The sequence below is a fragment of the Octopus sinensis genome, linkage group LG3 (assembly GCF_006345805.1).
Source record: "Octopus sinensis linkage group LG3, ASM634580v1, whole genome shotgun sequence".
Taxonomy (NCBI): Eukaryota; Metazoa; Mollusca; class Cephalopoda; order Octopoda; family Octopodidae; genus Octopus; species Octopus sinensis.
In genome coordinates this window covers 115,471,554-115,491,181 of record NC_042999.1, presented here as the reverse complement: position 1 = coordinate 115,491,181, position 19,628 = coordinate 115,471,554, and the positions used below count along the sequence as shown (strand labels likewise).

The 19,628-nt window shown below is 35.8% G+C and overlaps 1 protein-coding gene across 2 annotated transcripts in view; it reads left to right on the top strand.

The window, feature by feature from the left end:
• LOC115209099 (methylenetetrahydrofolate reductase) overlaps positions 1-19,628 on the top strand; it is a 67,066-nt gene that overhangs the window by 12,193 nt on the left and 35,245 nt on the right. Inside the window, exons 1-3 of one of the 2 annotated variants that reach the window (XM_029777222.2) lie at positions 2,809-3,094; positions 17,340-17,527; positions 18,908-19,149. In XM_029777222.2, the coding sequence (XP_029633082.1) occupies positions 17,352-17,527; positions 18,908-19,149 (418 nt within the window). In that variant the 5' untranslated portion in view covers positions 2,809-3,094; positions 17,340-17,351. Of the gene's footprint in view, positions 1-2,808; positions 3,095-17,339; positions 17,528-18,907; positions 19,150-19,628 lie in introns of those variants that run through there. The other variant, XM_036501241.1, reaches the window with a different exon arrangement.

Below are 19,628 nucleotides of genomic sequence, written 5' to 3'. Positions count from 1 at the left end.
TGGGGTACTATAGTTAAATATTTTAAACAATATTGCCATATTGTATAAAGTTAAAATTTAGGATTATTAAGAATATTATAATAAAAGGATAAAATTTCTTTGAATACTTTTGAGTATATACCAAATTTTACCACAATAGAGGGAGGAAAAGAAATTACATAGAAATAGTTTTATATTTATACATATTATATACTTCGATATTAACTTATTACATGGCATCTATGGAGATTGATCAATTGGCATTTACTGGTATTTAATAAAGGAGCACTGAGGTGAAAGAACATGTTAACTATATATTAATTAAATTATAATCTAAGCAGTTTATTTTAAGTTGTGAAGATACCGGTATTGTTTTATATAAGCTAAGTGTGAATTTATAGGGGTACAAAAATTAGGTTTATTTCATAAAGAAAACTATAAAGTATCAAAATGATCAGGTAGGGTAGAACACCATAGAAAAGGAATAAAATAGCTTGAAATGATCGTGCTGCATTACCTCTGAATATCCTTGTTGCTTATTTTGATTTTAATCACCTTATTTTGAAATTGTATGGATGATACCATACTAAATTCTAGTGTTTCAACTTAAGTACCTAATTCATCTGAATCTTAATTTTTGCTTATATATATATAACCCATGCTAGCATGGAAAGCGGACGTTAAACGATGATGATGATGATGATGATGATATATATATATATATATATATAGGTTTACTTGTAGGTATGTCTGTATGTATATATTTGTGTGTGTGCATGTGTGTTTATACATACATACATGTATGTATGTATACACGTGCACACACACATGTATACATATAGACACACCTACAAGTGAACCTTGTCCAAGATATAAAATTTTGTTGTAATAATTACTGATCTATATTTTTAGAGTGTACTTCTTTTTGAATAATGTTTTTTTTTATTAACTATATATATATATATATATATATAATATATATATATATATATATATATATATATATAAGGAGATGTACTTGCATAGCATGTAACTTGATCTGAGGTTGTGTGTAGAAACAAAAACAATTGCAGTGTGGAAGATATTTGTAAGCCATTTAAGAACACACAAAAAAACCATTAGATTCACTTCAACATTTAAATGTAATTTGTGTCAAAATATTTTTGGCGCTCTGAAAACGTGACCTGTTCGCTAACAAAACTTTCTCAGATGCAACATGTAGTTTTGTTGTTGATGCTGAAATTCCAATGAAGGAGCCTTGGATCTAAGTTAGAAACCGATTCTTCCTCTATTGGCAAGAAATCTTGAAATAAATAGAATAATGACATACATGCATACACCACCTGCATTATAGATGTTTAGTGATCCTAAAACTTTTGCCTTTGTATATATTTGTTTAGTGAAAATGTAAAGATCAGCTTAAGTCAATTTGAATGTCCGATCTAGATTGCATGGTTGTTTTATGGTTTTATTTAATGGTATTTCATTACCAGGGTATAACATAATAGTGAAGGTGCGTATCTTAGTGGTTAGGGCATTCAGTTCACGATCGTAAGGTTGTGAGTTCAATTCTCGGTGACGTGTTGTATACTTGAGCAAGACACTTTATTTCATGTTGCTCCTATCCACTCAGCTGGCAAAAAACGAGTGGTACCTGTATTTCAAAGGGCCAAATTGTCACATTCTGTGTCATGCTGAATCTCCCTGAGAACTAAGGTAAGGGTACACGTATCTGTGGAGTGCTCAGCTACTTGCACGTTAATTTCACGAGTAAGCTGTTCCGTTGATTGGATCAACTGGAACTTTCGTTGTTGTAACCAACGAAGTGCCAGTCTCATAATATATTACTTGATACATTTGCATATTTTTTATACTTTTATTTTTCAGTCAGTTTTGTTAACCGTGAACATCTCTCTCTTCATAGTGATACATGCTGTCCTGAAATTTGCAATCTAAAACATATGCTATTTGGAAAAGTGATAGCAACTCCCAAACCCAGTTTACTCCCACGATTATACCATTCAGTACAGATAAATTTCATTTGAATATTCTGGTCGCTAAAATTGAAATCTCCCTGATAGACTTCTGATTCAAGGTTGGTAGGACTCGTGCTTTACGTATGCAAGATAAAAACTAACATGATATATGGATAAAGTGATTAATTGAAATACGTGGAAATATATAGGCCAAGTTATTTTTATCTTTTTTTTCATCGATTTGTTATCAAAATTCTTGATAAACAAATGACATGTTGAATTTGGTATTCTTTTGATATAGATATTTTATCTGCCATCCCAGTCAGTCATACAGATACATAATTGTTTTATACTTGTGTATATTTTTACTATTGTTATACTTAATTTTTTATGTTTTTATTTTTATTTTTACGAATCGTATATTATCTTTAGATATTTTTTGTAATTTTTCGTCTTATTTCTTGAACCTTACATACATACATACATACATACACACACATACATACATACATACATACATACATGATGGTATGGCTGAGTATTCCACAAACACGTGTACCTTTAATGTCATTCTCAGACAAAATCAGCGACACAGTATGACAAGGCTGAGCCTTTGAAATGCATACATACATGCATACGCAATTTTCTTTCTGAATTAAATGAAAATCACATCACTCATTTTTTTTTTCTTTCATTTTTACGATTCATTTAATGTGTGTGTGTTTCTATGCATTGTATGTGTGTGTTTATGTATATGTGTGCGTCTAGGACTCATGCTTCTCCCACATCACCCTCTTTTTTCTCTATGTGTGTGAATGACCGTCTGTGTATGTGTATGAATGACTCAGTACGTGTGTGAATGACTATGTGTTCAGCTGTCAAGGGAATGAAAATCGGTTATGAAAGTGTGTGTGGTATATCAAAACAAAAAAATAAATTACATACAATCTTTTTACGGATTTTACCGAACACGCCATAAAAACAGCTGGGAAGGGATGACAGATAAAATATTTATATCGAAAGAAGGATTTTGTTTTGCTCGAGGCTAGTATATAAACAGCTTCAGCTTATTGGCTCATTCATTCATTTAAGTACCGAATAAGGATCAAAGGCGGGCTAAGTCATACCTGTAGCAGTCTGTATGTATATTTTCACTACCCTTTATTCAGTATGCTTTTAATGTTGTTTACGCCTGGTCAGCTCTTACCGAGCAGTCCCATTTACAGAAGTAATTTTTTTTTCCCATCAACATAATCGTCTTTTAGATATTCGAAAACCTATTTCTACAAAATTTGCATAAAATTATATTTATATTTTAGAAAATTATGAGGAAACAAAATCGGGAAGGGGAGATACCAAAGTGTAGTTATGTTCTTTTCTAAGGATTTGAGGGTGTTTAGCTGGCATTTCTAGCAGGCCGAGCGACAATGACTCGTGTTTTATCTATTTACAGTATATACACATTAAGACAGCCTTAGTTATTTAGGCAAATGTTCGATATAAGTACCCAATTTGTTTTGATTTGCTTCGTATTTTTTAATGCACCGAACTCGAATAAGTGAAGACTGAAAAATTTGATTTTACCGCCTTTTTTTTGTTTTGTTTTTTTTCCTATTTATTTTTTTATCTTTCGTCTATGTAGTCAACGCAGGGCATAACCACAGATTTCTGCCCCCACTTTCGACTCTGGGTGATCATAGCTTTCAGAAAAATGGATATTTTTTAATGAAATTTTCTACGAAAATGTAATCGCTATAATAAACATGATATTGAATGGAATAATTCCCCGTTTAAACTTTTTTAATTACGTATATACATATATATGTGTGTGTGGTGGAAATCTACGGATGCACAAATGCACAAAACGGAGAAAATGAAACTATGAACTTGTTTTGAAACACTCTTGAGTGGGGAACAGTTCTCAAAATAACCCCCAGTTGTTTTCCCCCGAAATTCCTATGTCCTCGGAATCTACACAGTCCGAGGTATATTTGTAGAGAATTTCATTAAAAAATATTCATTTTCTTGAAAGTTAAGACGAATTGAAGTGGACTCCGGTGAATTTTCCGAAATTCCTCACCCGCACCTCCTCCTAAAATTTTGTATATTTGGAATCTACATGACACATATTCGTAGAAAATTTCATTTAAAAATATCCATTTTTCTGAAGGTTATTATCATCCAAAGTCGGTAGGTGGGGGCAGATTTCTGTAGTTATGCCTGCAGATGATCGTAAACATTCCCACATATGCAATTTTATATTAAGCCAATAATTATGTTATGAAATGTTTCATAGTATTCAGGTGTCAATAACATTAAAGTAATGGAGAATGTACTAAAGGTGACTTAATTATTGCCGAATGACTGAAACATTTAGTGGTCCGACCCCCACCAAACGTCTCGAACACCACAGCTTGGAAAATGTATCAGGTCATCCCATAAGTTCTGTCCGAATTTTTAATTAAGAAAACAAGTTATCAGATGTTATATTTAATTGAAATTTAATCATCAATGTACTTTCACTTTATCTATGACTTCCTTGCATGAGGACCCCATTTTCCAAGTTTAGGAACCTTTCCAAGTTGTTGAAGATGATGATGAACAGTTGTATGGTTTGAACTAAGCTTTATTGTCAATTCTTCAACTGATAATGCAGGATTTTCTTCAAATAATGCCTCAAGGAGCTCATCATCAAACTCAGCTGGACGTCCTGTTTGATCTCCATCTTTAAGGCTGAAATCTCCACTTCTGAATTTTGCAAACTGTCTTCTGCAAGTTCTTTTCATTCAAGCATTCTTTCCCATAAACTGAGTGTATGTTTCGAGTCGCTTCAGCTGCAGAGTTTTCTTTTTTGTATTCATAAGGCATTATGTGCCTCAAATGCTCTTTGGATACTTCCATGTTAGAAAGGGTTTTAATCAAAGAAATTTTAATTCTATTATTCTATAAAATAATATTTAATTAGTTTAAATGTACACAAATGCATAAAAATAATTTTTAATTCCATTAGACATTCTAAAATACTATTAAATTTCATTCAGTTTTAAAATGGTAAAATCGGACAGAACTTATGGGGTGACCTGATAGTTGGCCAGCAGAACGCGGTATTTCAGGATTTTGTTCTGCTCGGCTGCAGAAGCTGTGGATCTCACCCTGACCGCAGCACCACAATGTGAGAAGAAGCAAAGGAGTCTCTAACTGTGACATCCCAGACAAGGCATCTGCCTTGCAACCAGGGGTACAGGGTTAGGCCATTATGTCTCTTCCCATCACATTTGGACAATCCAGATGGTTCCAAAATGGAGGGGATGTTTGCCTGGGCCAAGCTCCATATGACATGCGAAGCAACCAGCATTCATGCAGCAAGAAAGGCCATGGAGGCCTGTGGTGTCGAAGAGCCTGTCACAACAACAGATCAAACTCATGCATATACCAGCTCCCACTCTGAGGGCAATGGAGACACGAAGTTCGTCCAAGCTGAGTAGGCCACCAACATTAGTTACAGGGATGGCATCAATCCAGTCACCTGAGTATTTGGCACTAGCAGACAGTATGCAGCACCTTGAAAACTGGTCCAACTGGATGAAGAGGGAATAAAAGTTGACCTTCGAAATTATGTTGTCTCAAGCCTCTGACTCCAGCAGTCCTCCACTTTGAGAGGAACAGACAAGCCCAATTCCCTCCAGTGTTGGAGAGTAGAAGATGTTGCTCACTAGGGTGGAGGAAAGGAAGCAGGGGAGAAAGAGGGACAAACACTCATGAAGACCAAAACCTCCAAATCACTTAAGCAATGCAGCCTGATTGCACGTCATTGGAGAAAGTCTGACACTGACTAAGCATTCAAGTCTCTCAAAGATTAGGTTGTCGAAGCATTGGAGGCACAATGGGAATTGGTAAGATGAGCTGACTCTGAGCAAATATAGAAGCTTAGAGATAGAAAGGTAATTCCTAAGTATGAAAAACCTTGATGGGGTTCAAGAGCTTCAATATTTTTCAGCAATTGTTCATGGGCAACCACCTTTGACTTGAAGATGAACTCAAAGGCAAGGTCAGTGATTGAGGCTCCTAGGGAGTACCAAACCAATGGAGGAGGGACTGCAATGGAAGGGAGGACTCTGCAAAAAGGTCAATAGTTGGTTGATGCTGAGAAGCTAGGTGGCTGAGGATCCAGAGCTCATGTCTGGAGCTGTTTACTTGGAGACCCCAGTGACCATGTTTGCAATGGCAAGAACCCTGTCTGGAGGTCCCCCCAAACAAGCATTGTCGAGATACCAAATGTTGAGGTCTAGCTCAACCCCCATCTTGGTGATGTCATCAATGCCCAGTGGAAACAGAGGGGGTTCGAGTGGGTTGCCCTGTTGGACTCCTAAGGCAGAGGTGATTATTTGGTCATCAAAAGAGAGATAGGAGGGCTCCCAATAAGCCTACTATGCAAAGCGGTAGAGTTGAGGGACCTTCTCTCTTATTGAGCTGAGGACAACCTCGCGGCTGATGGAGTTGAAGGCATTCTTAAGGTCAAGTTTGAGGATGACCTTGGGTGACAAGTAGGGCAAGTTGGTAGCATGGGCAGCAGCTTCACATCCAATTTGGTGCCCAGTCCTAGCTAGGTGGGGGAAAATTCCTCCTTCAATAAGCTAGAGACCGATTGTAAGCACACCTTTTCAGTGACATGGTGAAGGGTGCAGCCAACTGCAATGGAGCGCAGTTCTCCATTAAGTTTAGTGAGCCTGAATAATTTTGCACCGAAGAATAATGGATGGATATAGGGGAGGACATTCACTGAAGAGAACTGGTTCACAAACTGAGTCAAATTCTCCAAGAGCTCAAGTCCAGCATCACCAGCCGATAAGAAGATACTATCCTTGAGGTGTTGAAGCCAAAGGCCATCAACTCCCACATCTGAACCAGCAGGGAAGAATGAAATCACCTTTCTTCTGTTATCAGAGGTGAAAACCAGTCACAAGTATTCTGGGGGATCGGGCTAGTTTAATTGATTATACGGTGGGTGCTTTTCTCTCAGACATCTAAGAGACTCAGTCACATAGAGCAAGGGAGGATAGAGAAGAGAGGAGACGAACAGCCCCTTTTATGTCAAATTTACTGAATTTGGCATTGACTGCATGCTTGAGGCTTATCAGTTGCCTGTTGGTAGGCACTGTGCTCAATGTCAAATTGAGGTGAGATGTGGTCAGGGTGGACTCAAATAATTGGAATTGTTACTTGAGAGAGGATGTAAGCAAGCCTGATTTCACATTGTGCACATGGAGAGAGATGCAAGGGAACAAAAACAGTTTCTGCCAGTTGGATGCATTGTTGGATAAACATGTTTATCAATAAGCTGGAGAGCACACAAGCAAAGCTATTCCAAGCTCCCTTAGGGATCCAGTTAATGAGCTTTGATTTGGATAAACCCTTGAGGGCTGCAGCAAAGTCCTCAGTAGAGAGCTAGCTGTTGGAGTTTAATTAACCATCACAATTATAGAATCAAAAGGAATAAATTTATGTATGTTGATTTGTTTCAGTCATTCAGGATAGCCAAGTTATTTTTGTACATTCATCCTGATTGTTGGCTTCATTTTGAGACTTTTTTACTCAAATTTAATGCTATAGGGATGTTCCATAGTTTAGGTTTTGAAATAGTAAAGCTTAACTGAATTCATAGAGACTACGAAGAAACTGAAAGGATGTAACTGTCAATGACTTTAGCAGTAGACTACAGAAGGACTGAGTTACTTATAGGACAGAAGCAGGTGGAGGTCAATGATTGCCATGGTCTAAAGACATTGGCCCCCTAAACAAGAATAGGCCTATAGATATAAATTTAATGCATATATATAAAAATACACATACATACAAAGATAGGCTTACACACCGCAGTCAGCAAGTCATTTTTCTCAAGGAAGGTGATTAGTCTTTCTTCTGACTATTTGTTACTTTGTTGATGAGTGTGGTCAGAGAGATAGGTCTAGTTTTTAGCCTCTGCTCTGCTACATCCTTTATGAATGGGGCATATTTTACCTTCCTTCAGCTTGCTTGGAAGATTGCAAGGAAGCTCTGGAAGAGGGACTGCAGTGGTCTTGCCAGGACTCACTTACATGCTTTTAGAAAGATTGCTGGGAATCTATCAGGGCCAGTAGCTGAGTTCGGGTTCATTTCATCTATAATCAATCATCACTGCCTCTGTTTTTATATCTACATTGGTAAAAAAGTCAGCTGGATTGCTGACTTACAAGTATCCTAAGTGTGGAGTGAAAACGCTTTTGAATTGCTTATTTAGTATTTCACTTATCGTCATTGGGTTTCCTGTGAGTGAAACATCTTTTTCGAGGAGTGGCCCTACCCTGCAGTGCACTGAGGCTGTGTTTTGGCAAACTTGTAATAAGCTCTGGGGTTAGATTTTATATTGTCCGTAGCCCAGGCTTCTTTGCTTTCTTTTTCATAGGAAGTTGCAAATTTTTTTCAATCTCCAGCAGTTGGACTTTCAGGCAAGATTTTTCACTACTTTCAATTTGTTTGTTTAGGCAATTTGAAATTATTGTATGCCATAGCATAAGAATTTTCCTCTCATTGGGGATTTTGTCCTTGTGTATAGTGGCCTTTCTCTCCAGGATACGATTGTAGCATATGGCTTGCATTACAGACATGAATTGTTGAAGTTTAATGTCCAGTGAGGTGAAACATTTAAGCTAGTTTTGTTTGAGGATCTCTTTCTTAATTTGTTTCCAGTTTGCCTTATGGAAGTTCAAACTGGAAAGATTTTGAGAGTTTCTTGTAGGCTGTATGTCTATGATTTCCTTTGGTCCATATATGGTCAGCTCTACCATGTTGTGATCCAAGAGTAGCATCAGTGTCACTTTCGCATGATGGATGAGATTGATATTATTTGTGAAGCAGAGATCCAGTATATTACCTACTCTGGTGGTTGGAGTACTATTTGTTATGTATATTTATTATTATTTGAGGGAATATTATTCCTAACTTACAGGGAAAAATTCAATTTAGAAATACTAAATCAAATTTCACAAAATATAATATATATATATATATATAAAATTAGAAAAAAAACACCTTTTATCAATTCAAAATGAACAATTAAATTACACCATCTAGAAAATTACATATAATAGAAATATTAAATTAAAATAACAATAATATACCGATGATTAAGTAAATTGTAAAATAATAATAAAAACGTATATATTTGGTAGAATAGCGACACGTGTTTCGTGACTATATCTAAGAAATGATTATAGTAAAAAAATTAATAGTAGTAGTAAAATCACTTCGATATAAATATAGCCACTCATCAGGATAAAATTAAACTAGAATAATAAAATAATTAATCAATAAATATACTTTAAAACATATATATATATATATATATATATCATCATCATCGTTTAACGTCTGTTTTCCATGTTAGCATGGGTTGGATGGTTCAACTGGGGTCTGGGAAGCCAGGAGGCTGCACCAGGCTCCAGTCTGATCTGGCAGTGTTTCTACAGCTGGATGCCCTTCCTAACGCCAACCACTCCGTGAGTGTAGTGGGTGCTTTTTACGTGCCACCAGCACAGGTGCCAGGCGAGGCTGGCAACGGCCATGATCGGATTGGTGCTTTTTACGTGCCACTGGCATGTAAATATAAATATATAATGAAATAGGCACAATCTGAATGCAATGGTTAAGCTACACTACGTCAGTAGTGTAGCTAGGTGGAGATCGAGGGGCGAACCACCTCAGGGAGCACTTTTGGGTCTGCTGTATAAGCTGGTATCGAGGATGGGACCGAAGCCAGTGAGCTCAAGGGCTTTCCTGAGCAGCATACTCTCTAGCAACGACAGCCACGATCAGTTGGTGCTTTTTACGTGCCACCAGCACGGAGGCCAGTCGAGGTGGCACTGGCAACGGCCACGTTCAGATGGACCTTTTTACGTGCCACCGGCACTGGTATCACAACTACAATTTCCATTGATTTTTTGCACTGTGTCTTCACGCCTTAAATTTTATAAACGCTATTAACTATTTTTACATTTAAATTCAGTTAAAATTTTCCTTCGCTAAGTTAAGTTACATTTTACATTTTATTGTTTATCTATTTCATTTGGATTTGGAATCGTTTAGGGTTTGAAATTATCATTATTATTATTATTATTGTTGTTGAAATATTATTTATTTATAGTATCTTGATAGTTATTTTTTACGATTGTTATTAGATATGATATTTATTAATTTTTATAAAGGGATTTAACGTTTTACATATAATTTAATTAGAGAATTAGTTTCGTTAGACTATACATTTTTTAATAATTGGGTAATATTTTTATTAAGTAGTATTACATTTAAGTAAATTAGTTTTTATTTTAATTAATATTATGTTTTAACTTTATTATTGTGTAAAATATTAAATCTATAGATATTACACAGATTTTAATAATATAGCTAGTTCATATAATGGATTTGTGTATATTTGAACTATTTCCTATTTTTGATTGTATTATTCACTAGCAGTATCGCCCGGCGTTGCTCGGGTTTGTAAGGGAAATAACTATATAAGCATTTTTAGAGAGTTATAGCCAAAAAAATAGCAAAAAATGCATTAAAAATTGAAAAAATATGATGGTAAATTTTTTTTTAAATCGTTGACTCATCGTAGACATTTTTAGAGAGTTACTTCCCTTATATAATAGCGAAAAAATGCATTAAAATGGGAAAAAAACGATGGTAAATTTTTTTTTCAATCGTAGACTCATGTAGACGCTTTCTTAGCCATTTCTGTTTTGGTGTCTTCAAGCCATGAAGTCGTTGTTCTAAAAGAACACTGGTCTCCTTGACAATGCATTACGACGTTGATTTCCTTACACTCCCTTCCCCACAGGTGCAGGTGTGAGCGTGGACGCCAACTCCGCCGCCATCGACACACGAAAAATTATGCATTAAAATGGAATAAAAAATGATGTCAAATTATTTTTAAAATCGTAGACTCATCGTAGACGCGCGCTAATATTCAGACGGGCTCGATATGAATCATGACTATAAGCTACCCGAATTTGGTTAAACTGTACCGCAAAATGTGGGAGTAGTTAGGAATCTAAATCGAAGGGGACAGACACTCACACAACTACAGTTTTATATATATAGATATACATAGCGCAGTAGTGGTGAGATATGACAGCAAAGAAAAGCATACATTCACTCTCTGCATGCAATTAGACTCGGAAAGTTCGTGAGGAACCCATTGACCCAATTTGCTGACTTTTCCGATAGCACACAGGTGTCAATGAATGGTTGAATGACCAAATCCAAGCTTCTCTGCTAGTTCCTCAACAGTTACGATGATATTTTGTTCCACCAGGGTTTTCAGGATGTCCTTGTCGAGTTCTACAGATCTTTCAGGATGAGGCTCGTCTTCTAGGCTGTAGTGTATGGCTCGGGATTTCTGGAACCACCATTGACACTGCCTTACGCTTATTGTCCAATCCCCATATACTGCATTAATATTTCTTGTACTTTGCACACATTTATATTCTGTTATTCTTTTATATGTTTCAGCCTTGAGGTTGTGGCCATGCTGGATCATGTGTGTGTGTGTGTGTGTGTGTGTGTGTGTGTGTCTGTCTGTCTGTATGTATATATGTATATGTATGTGTGTGAACAATAATATTTTCAACAGATGTGTTGCAAATGTATCTGATTGTTCTCAAGCTTCAATACTGTGTGTGTGTGTATGTGTGTGTGTGTATGTATGTATGTATGTATGTATGTGTGTATGTATGTATGTGTGTGTGTATGTATGTGTGTGTGTGTGTGTATGTATGTATGTATGTATGTATGTATGAGTATGTTTACTTTATTACTAATTACTCTCTTCCAAGAACATTTTCACTCACTCTTAGCTCTTAGCTTCCCATACATTTTACTCATGTATCTATCAGCGTCATAGACAGAATACTTTCACTTTAGTCTTCCTCAAATCACTCTGTCGCTATTTACTTTCATTTTATTTGTTGCCCACTGTGTGTGTGCGTTTGCGTGTGGTGTAAACCAGACTAAGAAAAGCATTTGACACACACACCAGAATGTGAGTTTTCTGTAAATTTTGCTTAATTGGAGTTTAAATTTTAAAAACTGGACCTGGCATGACGCGATGCATTGTACTCTTAAAAATGCTAGGTAAATTGTAATTGAAGAAATCCTATATTGTAGATTTGTATAACTCCCAAAGGGAGGCAGATAAAATCTGCCTTTTATAATAAGAGATGACTAGTAATAGCATTGGGTATAATAATAAGACACTAAAACATATTTTTATACATTTAAAATCTAGATAGATTAATTTAATCGTTGAACTTCGTAACATAGTTTGTTTATCAATATTATTTGGACCTTGTATTATTTTGAGTTTGATCGTTGTTATTATTATTATTGTTATTGACTGGATTTGTAGAGGACTCTCAGTTGTAGTTGAATATCTTCATAGTGTATTGTTCATTTGTTCTAATATTTTTGCACCTTTCTTTAATTTATGGGGCTTAAATGTTTTTTACTTTCCATTAGTAAATAATTTTCGCCATTATATCATTTTTATATATATTGATAGTTATAAGTTATGATAGATATTAATTATTATATCTATTTATTTAGTTTTTTTTAATTTTTTGTTATAAAGGGATCCAACGTATTACATTTAATTTAATTTGAGAATTAATTTTCTTAGACAATATATTATTTAATTATTAGGTGGTATATTTATTAAGTAGTATTAAATTTAAGATAATTAGCTTTTAGTCAACTATATTATAGAGTGATGTATTAAAACTATAGATACTACACATATATATATTAATTATATAGTTAGCTAATTTAATGAGTTTGTCTATATTTGAACCATTTCTTATTTTGACTACAATATTAATAGCTTGTACTAGCATCGTGTATATTAATTAATTTTAAAGTATTGAATAATTTAAGTATTGTTCTTAGTTTTCACTTAATGTATATTTAGTAACTTATATATATATTAAAGTATATTTATTAATTAATTATTTTATTCTAGTTTATTTTTAACCTGATGAGTGGCTATATTTATATCGAAGTGATTTTACTACCACTATTAATTTTTTTACTATAATCATTTCTTAAATATAGCCACGAAACACATGTCATTATTCTACCAAATATATACGTTTTTATTATTATTTTGCAATTTACTTAATCATCGGTATATTATTGTTATTTTAATTTTAATATTTCTATTATATGTAATTTTCTAGATGGTGTAATTTAATTGCTCATTTTGAATTGATAAAAGGTGGTTTTTTCTAATTTTTGTGTATGTATATATATATGTATATATATGTGTGTATGTATAAAGCCAGACAGCCACCTTATAACCTATCAGTCAGGGGACTCTGCTAGCCATATTGATTTCATCCTCACCAGACAGTGGGACGCAGGGTTGCTCTTAAATACAAAGACTCTCCCAGGTGAAGAATGTACCCGCCAGCATAGGCTAGTCATTAGTGACTTTAGGCTCAAGGCCAGAAGGATACCAAGAAGCAGACCAATCCAGAAAAGAAGGATTTGGAAGCTAAAGAACCCTTCACATGGTCAGAGATTTAGGGACATCCACATCAAGAAATTTAATGAGAGGAAGGATGAACTACAGACATCAGACATACAAGGTAGCTGGAAATTCCTACGGGACAGCTTGCTGAGTGCCACAGACCAAGTCTGCCAATGGTGCAAAGTCCCTTCCAATCTATATACTTGGTTTGTACAGATAAGTGTATTTTATCTGTGAAAAACCACACACAAATTAAGAGTCATCTTTAATTGGTATTGTAGCCAAAAAGGAAACCCACATTGTTGGGGGTATTAGCTCATCCAATGACATCCAATCTAAACAAATTTTCATGCTCTACTTTTACTTGTTTCTTCCCATGAAATGATTTCATTTTGAAGAGTTACTTTTACTGTTTTACCTCATGACAGATTGATAATTTTAGCAAAATCTTTCAATTTATCAATGTAATTGAATAGGTCAAGGAATTGTTTAGTAATTGAATCATCTTCCACTGTTGATAGAGTATTGATGCAGCTTATTTGAGCTAAACTAAGAGACTAAGCAATCTCACAGGCTAATAAAAAGCTGCCAGGTAGGGATTTCATAACAAGTAAACTAAGAATATAAGTAAAACTGGCATTCCATCGGAAAGAACAACAAGGGTTTCAGATGATCTGATCAATGGAATAGCCTGCTCATGAAATTAACATGCAAGTGGCTGAGCACTCCATAGACATGCGTACCCTTAATGTAATTCTCAGGGAGATTCAGCATGACACTGAATGTGACATGGCTGTCCTATTGAAATACGGGTACTACTCATTTTTGCCAGCTGAGTGTACTGGAGCAATGTGAAATAAAGTGTCTTGCTCAAGACACAATGTGCCACTGGGAATCAAGCACAAGACCTTATGATCATGAGCTTTCAAAAAGAATACACCCAATTAAGAATATAATTAATTGAACTAATTTCTCCTATGACCTGAGTTACCTCAAGCAAAACCAGAGATGCAAGTGAAGCCATAGGTAAGAATGTATTAGCTTTGAATGGTTTTAACACTCTCAGGATATAAACCTTTGGTTTTATTGAATGAAGATATATCAGTTAAGCCACATGTTCCTGGATCAATGATGATCGAGGTGACAATGACATTCATCTTTATTTCCTGTTGTGGAAACTGATCACTATCATTTGGTTGAAAATATATTCATCATCGATCATCAACAGTACTTTTTCATATAACATATTGCAATTATCCTTCATTTTGATGAGGGCATGTGAAACAATTGTTTCCTTGATTTTCATATGGTTGCTACATGGTTGATTTCTTTCTGTTAAATGAGTCGCAAATTTCCTTCTTTGCTGGACATATAGTCCCCTTTTATTCATCATAGTCCTCCAGGCAATAACAGAGGAATTCAAGACGGGTTACCCCTGGGAGCTCCTCTGTGCTGATGACCTGGCCTTTATAGCAGAATCCATAGAAGAGGTGAACAGCTATGTGTACCTCAATCAAGAAGTGACTATGAGGTGAGAGATGGAGAATGCAATCTTACGAAATGTAAGAGCAGGACAGAGAGCATTCAACTTGGTGAAGGATGTGCTGGAAGCAAAACTAGACAAGGCAACTCACGTCAATCTATTCAACAGTACAGTCTTTCCTACAATGCTACATGCATGTGAGACTTGGGCCTTGTTGAAGAGAGAACAAAATTTGCTTGCAGTGCAGAGAGTCATTGAGAGGCCAATGTTGGGATCTTGCTAAGAGATCACATCCAGGATGAGGAGATCAGGGATAGAACTGGAGTGAAGGACATCACAGAATACCACCAAGCAAAGCTACGATTGACCGGTCATGTTACAAGGTTCACAGACAATCGGTGGACCCATGCAGTTGTCGAGTGGTACCCGCACAAACAGAAAAGACCACTCAAAAGAACTCCAATCAGGTGGGAAGATGATTTATGAAAGATGTTTGGAACAACATGGAGGAGAATGGCAAGAATGGAGTAAATGCTGTGGCCAGCAGAGCTGACTTGGCACCAGACAGCTTGGCCAGTCCAGGTGATCTGAAGCAGATCTGGTATTGATGAAAAATCTAAATGGATCATGCTTCTTTTGAAAACTGGATCATAATTACAGTCTGTCAAAATCATTGCATCACATAATGCTTCTTCAAATAGGTTATATCAGTTCTTGGAATTTTCATCTGAACCTAATTTATGTAACATTACAGATATTTTTGTCTATGGTAGGGTGGTGAAACAAAAGGGTCATTAGAGCTTTGCTGTATTTTTAGTGTCAGACGGAATATTGAGACTTCTTTGTTTTAAATCCCCACCTCTGTCACCTACTCACTACAACCACCACAACACACTCTGACTTCCATCTCTCTCTTTCTCTCTCTCTCTGCCTCCCCCACACGTCATCTCACTTTTTTCTCATGTATCTACATGTTTCTACTACTCTCCACCATCCTGTATCACCACATATAACCACCCCTTTCCTTAGCTATTTCTCGTACCATCTCCCCATACTGATATTTACCATTGACCAGGCTTCCACCCTTGTACATCACTCACTACATTCACTTCCACTCCCAACTCTAACCATCTGTCACTCTCTTATCCACCCACTCCTCCTAGTCCTTAGTCCATATTCTCTCACCTTCTTGTACCTTGAAAATACACTCTGACACCTCCTCACATCTTTATCTCTTTCCAGCTACTTTCACCCACTCTTATTTAATGTAAGGTAGCCATGTATCTCTTCTATTAGCAAGACACCTGTGTCAGTCTCTCTCAAAATCTGACACAAAGACACTTAGCCCCTCTATCACAATCCCTCCTTACTCTCTCTACCACAATCCCACTTACCTCCTCCACCACAACCCCACTTACTCCCTCTATCACAACCCCACTTACCCCTCTATCACAACCCCACTTACCTCCTCTACCACAACCCCACTTACTCCCTCTATCACAACCCCACTTACCCCTCTATCACAACCCCACTTACCTCCTCTACCACAACCCCATACACCTATCACAACCCCACTTACCCCCTCTGTCACAACCCCACTTACCCCCTCTATCACAACCCCACTTACCCCTTCTATCACAACCCCCACTTACCCCCCTCTACTCCAACCCCACTCAGTTGAAGGTGCTTCTTTTTTCTTTGTCTTGCTAGTTACCTGGCAATCTCACTAATGCCAATATCAGTACACTCTGTAAAGTAGTTGGTATTTGGAAGGGCATCCACTTGTAGAAACCATGCCAAAGAAGACTTGGAACTTGCTGCAATCCTCCACGTGTTGAAGCCTGTGAAACTATCCAACACATACCAGCATGGAAAGCAGGCATTAAATGATGAGTATGATGGTGATGGTAATGATGATGTACATATGTTTATATGGCACTCCGTCGGTTACTAAGACAAGGATTCCAGTTGATCCAATCAACAGAACAGCCAACTTGTGAAACTAACATATATGTGGCTGAGTACTCCACAGACACACATACCTTTAACATAGTTCTCAGGGAGATTCAGCATAACACAGAATGTGACAAGACTGTCTCTTTGAATTACAGGAACAATTCATTTTTGCCAGATGAGTGAACTGGAACAACGTAAAGTAAATGTCTTGCTCAAGAACATAATGCAGTACCAGGAATCAAACTTGTGACCTTACAATCGTGAGCTGCTTACCCTAACCACTAAGCCACACACCTTCACTGTATGTCTATATAATCCTTTAATATTTGATTTCTTTTTAATCCTTTAATGTTTGATTTCTTTGTTTATTTTTTTTTTTCAGAAAATTCTTAAAATGGGTGAAATAAACAACAAACAGGAATGCAATGGACTACGGAAGTCTTCCATGAAAAATAATTTCATTTCTCTCACTGACCAAATGAAACTCCGTATGTCTTCAAATGATCCCTGGTTCTCTTTGGAATTCTTTCCACCAAAAACTACCAATGGAGCCAGAGATTTGTTTGACATGTAAAACCATTCTTTCTTGTAACCATTTTTCACATATTGCAAGTGTTGAGAGCTTACATTCTATTTTCCCTTTATTTCACATTGTTGCAATAAGTGAGTACCAGCTGAGCACTGGTGCAACCTTCTCGCTCTCCAGCTATTACAGCCTGGATGTTTCCACAGTGTGAAGATTGGGAAAGCTGATATGACTTGCTAGCTTTGTGCTTTCATTTTTGTCTACATGCATTGATTTGTATATATACAGTTTGTGTAAACCCATACAATGATTAATCAATTGATAAGATAATTTGCCCTCTACCATTGTCATTAGACCTTTAAATTATTATGGTAAATTTTGAGAATTTTTAACAAATATATGCTGTGAAGGATGTCAAGTTGCAAAATAGCAAAGTTATATACATCAAATGTTCCCCTATCCAAGAAAATTATCTGGTATGGATTTTCATAAGTTTTATATGCACAAACCATTGTGTATAATGATAAAATAGCTCTAGCCATTTGAAATTATCATAACCCTGAATAAAGATATGTAACAGCATCATTCTTCCTTATTTCCAGTGATTGCTATTATACTCTACAATAAATGCATCAACCAAATGGTCGGTGAATCTCGTCCAATTTACAGTTTGTATGAAATACTCTGTAGATTTAATGTATACAGATTCTGCTTTAAACTTGACATTCTGTTTTTTGCATGGAATACTGACCAAGGTGTTCAGCTGGATTTCTTTAATCCCTACTTTCTCTCAACATTTATATATATATATGAATATGTATATACGCCAACTCTATAGAGACAGAAAAATATATATTATTGACAGAATCATTAGAGCATTGTGCAAAATGCCTTGTAGGTATTTCTTCCTGCTCTTTATATTCTGAGTTCAACTCCAACCAAGGTTAGCTTTGCCTTTCTTCTTTTTGATGTTGATAGAACAAAGTAATAGTCAAGTACTGAGGCCGATGGCATTTGCTTACCTTTTCCCCTCAAAGTATTTAGGTTTCTGCCTAAATCAGAAGCTATTACTATTATTAATTAATTATTAGCGATGGAAGCAGTGTTAGTACCAAAAGGTAATATTTGTATCCAACTTAACATGGATGTCTTGTTAGAACACTAAATACTGTGTTATTAGCCTTGAGAGGTCCTCAGATATAGGTGCATGGTGCATAAAAGCACATACATAGATTGTAGAATTCCTTTACCCATTACAGATAAATTTCTTCTGCTATGGTCTCAGTGTGTGCTTTTATGTACCAAGTTCCTATATAAGAGGATCTCTCAAGACTAATAACACAGTATTAGCTTATATATTTAGTTGGATATAATGACTACCTTTTTATTATTGTTGTTGTTTTAATTTATTTATTTATTTATAGAATGGAATGTTTTGCTGAAAGTCAGCCACTATTCTGTGATATGACCTGGCATTTGAAAAATGACCCTCAGAATTTAGAGAAACCAACTAGTTCCCTCTGCATGGCAAGCACAATGTTGAATTATTTCAATTTACCAACCATGTTACATATTACAAGCGGCAGCCAGTCTGTTTCAGAGATCAAGAACATTTTGAATAAAGCAAAAGATCAAGGGATACGAAATATTTTAGCCTTAAGAGGAGGTAACTGATTCTTTTACTTTAACCCTTTATTAATCCTTTAACATTTAAACCAACTGAATCTGCTCAAATATTCATCTTATTTTATGTTAAAATTGACCATGTCCAGCACTTCACACTTACCCTTCAATGTCATTCTTAAATTAAGCAATCGCATTATTGGAATCTTGAAGCTATGAGATAATGCATGATTAATTCAAAACAATGTGAATAAAGAAACATTACATTTGACAGAGTAATCTGAATGCTAAAGGATTAAGATATTGTTTATATGTGAGGTAAAGACATACAAAAGTATTTGGTGTAGTAGAACCAAGGTCCATGCCCAGAACATCATTATAAATACTAACACACACCTTCTTTTGTGTATATTCATAGCTATTTACACTCATCTCTATGCATGTATACATTCACACTTGTATACAACATACATTGCACAAGCAAGTGAGAGAGCTTCTATGTTGGTCATCAAACTGTTGAAA